The 6,169-nt window shown below is 36.8% G+C and overlaps 1 protein-coding gene across 1 annotated transcript; it reads right to left on the bottom strand.

Annotated features, from left to right (window-relative positions):
• Positions 1-846: 846 nt before the first annotated feature.
• On the bottom strand, positions 847-2,277 carry LOC123230464 (zinc finger protein 420-like). The gene has a single exon (XM_044656616.1). The coding sequence runs from the start codon at positions 2,275-2,277 to the stop codon at positions 847-849; it is 1,431 nt and encodes a 476-aa protein (XP_044512551.1).
• Positions 2,278-6,169: the final 3,892 nt, after the last annotated feature.

Genomic DNA, 6,169 nt, shown 5'->3' with positions numbered 1-6,169 from the left:
TAGTATCTCAGCTTTCCCATATATACTCAAACTTTTATCCCTTTCTTTTTCTGTCATAATAGCCAATCTAATAGATGCGTGGTAATAGTGATCATCCTCATCCTGAGGAAAACACATACAACTTAAGCACATTTATCAGGTTTTTCTGCACTATTGAATCCTCTGATATGAAGCAAGAGATGATCTCTGGATGAAAGCCTTCCTTGAGGGAATCCATCTGGAACTGGTCTGATCAGAAGGCATTTTCTTATACTGAACAAGTTCTGGACTCTCCATTTCAATGTCTTTCTTCTTTCTGAACAGTAATAAGATTCCTATCCAAAAGGAATAAGAAATGATTGTTGCCTGAAGGCCTTACCACATTCATCATCTTCCTAAAGTTTCTCTCAATTGTAGATTCTCTTATGTTAAATAATCGAAAAGTGGCAAATATAAGATCAACCTCACTCATGAGGTTTCTCTCCAGTGAAGATTTTCTTATATGAAGCAACTGTGGGGGCTTTATGTGAAAGACTAACCGAATTGATGACATTCATAAACTTTCTCCCCAATATGGATATTCTGATGCTTAATAAAATTACTCCTCACTGTGAAAGCTTTTCCACATTGTGAACCTACATAAGGTTTCTCTCCACTGTGGATTCTCTGATGTCCAGCAAGACAGCTCCTCTGAGTGAAAGCCTTTACACAATGTTTACATTCATAAGGTTTCTCTCCAATGTGGATTCTCTGATGCACACCAAGATGGCACCTCTATGTCAAAGCCTTTCCACAGTTTACATTCATAAGACTTCTCTCTAGTGTGCATTAGCTGATGTGTAGCAAGAGATGTACTATAAAAGCCTTTCAATACTCTTTATGGTCATAAGGTTTCTCTCCAGCGTGGATTCTCTGATGATAAGAAAGATGGCCCCTCTGCCTGAAAGCCTTTCCACAGTGTTTACATTCATAAGGCTTCTCTCCAGTGTGGATATGCTGATGTTTAACAAGATTGATCCTCACTGTGAAACCCTTTCCACACTGTTTACATTCATAAGGTTTCTCACCAGTGTGGATTTTCTGATGTTGAACAAGATTGATTCTTAGTGTGAAAGCCTTTCCACACTGTTTACATTCATAAGGTTTCTCTCCAGTGTGGATTTTCTGATGTGTAGCAAGAGAGCTGCTATGCGTAAAAGCTCTTCCACACTGTTTACATTTATAAGGTTTCTCTCCAGTGTGGATTCTCTGATGTGCAACAAGATAGCTACTGCACATAAAAGTCTTTCCACAGTGGTTACATTCATAAGGTTTCTCTCCACTGTGAATTCTCTGATGTAAAGAAAGATGGCCCTTCTGCCTGAAAACCTTTCCACAGTGTTTACATTCATAAGGTTTCTCTCCAGTGTGGATTCTCTGATGTTGAACAAGATTGATCTTCACTGTGAAAGCCTTTCCACACTGTTTACATTTATAAGGTTTCTCTCCAGTGTGGATTAGCTGATGTGTAACAAGGTAGCGGTTATGTGTAAAAGCCCTTCCACACTGTTTACATTGATACGGTTTCTCTCCAGTGTGGATTCTCTGATGTACAGCAAGATAGCTACTACATGTAAAAGCCTTTCCACAGTGGTTACATTCATAAGGTTTCTCTCCAGTGTGCATTCTCTGATGTAGAGCAAGACTGTCCCTCCGTTTGAAAGTCTTTCCACATTGTTTACATTCATGAGGTTTCTCTCCAGTGTGCATTCTCTGATGTTGAACAAGATTGCTCCTCTGTGTGAAAGCCTTTCCACACTGCTTACATGCATATGGTTTCTCTCCAGTGTGTATTAACTGATGTGTAGCAAGAGAGCTGCTACGTGTAAAAGCCTTTCCACACTGTTTACATTCATAAGGTTTCTCTCCAGTGTACATTCTCTGATGTGCAGCAAGAGATCTCTTGTCTGTATATGCCTTCCCACAGTGTTTACATTGATAAGGTTTCTCTCCAGTGTGGACTCTCTGATGTAGAGCAAGACCATCCTTCCGTTTGAAAGACTTTCCACATTGTTTACATTCATAAGGTTTCTCTCCATCATGGATTCTCTGATGTAGAGCAAGACCGTCCCTCCGTTTGAAAGTCTTTCCACATTGCTTACATTCATAAGGTTTCTCTCCATCACGGATTCTCTGATGTGCAGCAAGCTGAGAGTTCTGACTTATAGGTTGCAACCCACCTTCATCACTCATGGAAACCATCTTGACACATTTACTTTTTGGATGTCTAATAAGGTCTGAACTCTGGCCAAAGGCCATTCCTCCTATATTACCTTGATACATGGGCATTTCATGAGGTTTCTCATTCAACTGAACAAGTCCTATTTCTTCAGGAAAGCATTTGCTGTATTGATTATCCTGACAAAAGTCGTTTCCTGAGGTCAATTTCATATTCTGATTTAGGACTGAATAGTGGCTGAATTTCTCTGCAGTTTCATCAAATTCACAGTCACTCTTTAGATTTTTATTTACCTTGACATCAGAGTCACAGATTTCTCTCAAAATTAAGTCATGGGGATGCTCATTCTTGCATTTTTGAGGGCCAAATCCTTCCACAAAAAGCCTCAGCTTTGTAGACATCTCCTTCACTTTAAAATTGGTCTCTGCCTCTGAAGAAAACAAAAAATGATATAAACACAGAAGGAAGGAGGAAAGACACACACATAAACATTATAGGTTCTTTCCTCTGATGGCAGAAAGTAAACTGATTTTTATTCTATTTACCCAGGCTAAAAGGAGTTTTTAAACTTAAACAAGCAGAACCAGTCTTTGGATACACCATTTGGTCATATCTACAAGATGGATGATTTTAAAAAGACTTCCACATATAATAACAATGAAACCTAACACTGGACCTATGACATAGGCAGGCCCAAGATTCTCATACTTCACAACTCATGTTATGAGTAAAGAATGGAGAAATGACCTGACCAACTTCCTTACAACTAGAGTCTAGCTCCTAGACTACAACTCAAACCCTGTGCCTTAGCATGTTTTGTCCTCCATATTAGACAGTCTTTCTCCATTGCCCTTTCTATCTTTCCAAAAGTCATTCATCTGTTATTGTTATAATTTTCTGAATCTCGGGCAACCTTCCAGATATGCTGTTCTCATCATTTTGCATGCACTATCACATGATCATTCTTGGTAAATTTTGTATGCTAAGCAAAAAAAAACAAAAACAAAAACAAAAAAACACTTCACTCTCTTTAACAATCTTATGCAATAATTTTCAAAATGGAATATAAATCTCCTTCTCTCTACACATGCAAAGATATCATGCCATTCAATTTGGAATTATGTCCAATGGACTTTAAAAGAATCCATGCCCTTTGATCCAACAATACCACTATTGGGTTTGTATCCCAAAGAGTATTTAATAAAAAAGGGTTGTACAAAAATACTCATATCCCCACTCTGTGGTGGCAAGAAAATGGAAAATGAGGGAGTGTCCATACTATTTACCTTATTTTATGATTTACAATATATAATATTTTGTGACCTACACTGAATCCCTCATTCATCTCCCAGAAAATGAACAAAATGATGCATTGGTCTACCAGTCCCCAAGTCTTACACTCCCTTCACTACAACAGACAAAAGTCTTTGGGTTAACAGCCCTTATACACCTGCTTTCAACTCACTCACCTGGACAGGAGCTCCTTGGACCTTCTTGCTCTAGCAGCCTTGGTGCCGTCCCTTGCTGAACACAGGAGATACAATATTTTCTAGGAACTGGAAGACCTGGGCAGTATGAAAGCGGAAGGGATCAAGAAAAAAAAATAAAAAATGATAGTCCTCTTACAGGAAAGGGAGCATGAAAGTAAAGCCTACAGAATGGCTTCTTTTGTATTCACTCTTGGGATATTTGCAGGAGGATGAATATTATGGAAATTATTTGCAATCAGAAAATTCCATCTTGACCTCTTGTAATAGAGAGATAGGCACATTCCACAACTTCCATTACATAGAAATTAAAGGTAGCTGGTATTGAAGGGATAAGATATCAGAACTTGGAATCAGTAAAGCACATTAAATTCAGATTTAAAGAGATGGTAAAAGTGGATGCCCTTGGGCAAGTTATTTAAACTGTTTGCCTCACCTGTGAATTAAGGGTAATAAAAGTATCAAACTCCCAGGGGTGTTGTAAAATTAATGATAATTATGAACTCCTTTACACAGGAGAGTACATAGAACAGATATTTTGAAATGTTTATTCCCTTTCTTTCCATTCCCATTCTCTGGCCTGAGATTTGAGGGAAGAATGAAGGAGGAAGAAGGATAAACTTGCTAGACTAGGCAGAATTAACTGTGAGCTAGTTTTATACTTTCTTTTTTTTTATTTCCATGTTGCTATGGAAATCCCCCTACCTTTATTCTCTATCTACTTTTGTGTGTGCAATGTGTTTCTTGTAAACAAAATATCATTAAGATTCTGGTTTTTAATCCACTCTGCTATCTGCTTCCATTTTAGGGAGAGTTCATCTCATTTACAATTCCAATTATGATTGCCATCTCAATATTCCCTTTCATTTCGTTTTCTTCTTTTAATCCTACACTTTCTCCTTTCACTGTCTATCTACACATTTCCCTTTTAAGCACTCTCCCCACTTCCCTTCCCTTATATTATTCCCCTCCCTGTCACAACCCTTCTTATTCTCCTACTTCTCTAAAGGACCTTTTAATCACTCCCCCTGCACCTCCACCCTTATATTATTGCCCCCCTCAACCACCTTTCTTATTCTCCTTATACTCCTCTATAGAATAAGATAAGATTCTATACCCCAATTAGTCTCATTCCAAATGAGAATAAGTTATTCTGATTCCTGTTAACCAACCTCATCATCCTCTCCACTGTAATAGTTTTTCTTCCCATGTCTCTTTATTTGATATAATTTATCCCAGATTACTTCTTCTTTTTTTTCTCTCAGTGCTATCCCTCTTTTTCACTCCTTAATATTTTTTCACATATCTTCCTAAACACTTTACTACCACACTCTCTGTCCAAGTATAATTCATCTAACTACTACGATAAGGATAGCAATTTTAAGAGTTACAAATATCTTTCCACTAGGCTATAAACAATTTGACCTTCTTGAATCCTGTAAATTTTTCTCTTTCTTATTTACCTTTTTATGCTTCTCTTAAATTTTGGATTGGGACATCAGTTTTTCTGTTTTCATCTGTTCTTTTCATCAGTAATTCTTGAACCTCCCCTTTTTTATTAAATAATGATTTTTCTCCCTTAAAGAATATAGTCCATCTTGATGGGTGGGAAATTCTTGGTTATAAACCCAGTCTCTCTGCCTTTTAGAATATCATATTCTAAGCATTTTGATATTTTACTTGTATAGTTGGAAAATCTTGAACCCCTAAAAACTGCATTACCCAAACTTTTCTGTATTTCCTAAAATGATTTTCCCTTTGTCCACTTTTGCATGGTGTTTGTATAAGTTCTGAAGCTCCACCTGCCTTTCTTTTGCTCTGGCGAGTGGGCTGAATAGCTAGGTTACTATTAATAGTAACTTACTTTAGTTACTATTAATAAAACTTTATTAGATATAATATATAGTTACTGGAAATTAATTTTAAAATCCACAAATATAGAAGTTCCCAGAATCTGTATAATTAACACTGGGGCTCCATGATATCTGAATTGTTTCTTACTGCAGTACGTTCTCCTTACCATGGAAGTTCTTAAATTGGGCTATAATATTCCTGGGAGTTGTCATTTGGAGATTTATTGCTAGGGGCGATCTTTGGGTTCTTTCCATTTCTCTTCTAACCTATGATTCCAGAATATCAAGGCATCATGAAATGATGATTTCATTTAATATGGCATCACAGCTTTTCTTGGGGGACGATGGGAAGGGTTATCTAATAAATTTTAGACTATCTTTCCTGGATTTATTTTTCAGGTCAGTTATTTGTTCAGTCAGATATCTCATATATTCTTCTATTTTTTAATTCTTTTGATTGTTTTTAATTGTTTCTTGATATCTCATGAAGTCATTAGCATCTATGTGCCCAATTATAATTTTAAAAGAAGGATTTACTTCCATAAACTTTTGATCCTCCTTTTCCATTTGGTCCATTTTACTTTTCCTGGAACTCTTTTCTACATTGCATTTTTTTATCCCTTTTTTCCAGT

The sequence above is a fragment of the Gracilinanus agilis genome, chromosome 1 (assembly GCF_016433145.1).
Source record: "Gracilinanus agilis isolate LMUSP501 chromosome 1, AgileGrace, whole genome shotgun sequence".
In the NCBI taxonomy this organism is placed as follows: Eukaryota; Metazoa; Chordata; class Mammalia; order Didelphimorphia; family Didelphidae; genus Gracilinanus; species Gracilinanus agilis.
This window is presented reverse-complemented; position numbering and strand designations above follow the sequence as displayed.

Excerpts from the sequence above, each read along its gene's own strand:
- LOC123230464 (XM_044656616.1), bottom strand. The coding sequence starts at position 2,277 with ATGGCCTTTGGCCAGAGTTCAGACCTTATTAGACATCCAAAAAGTAAA.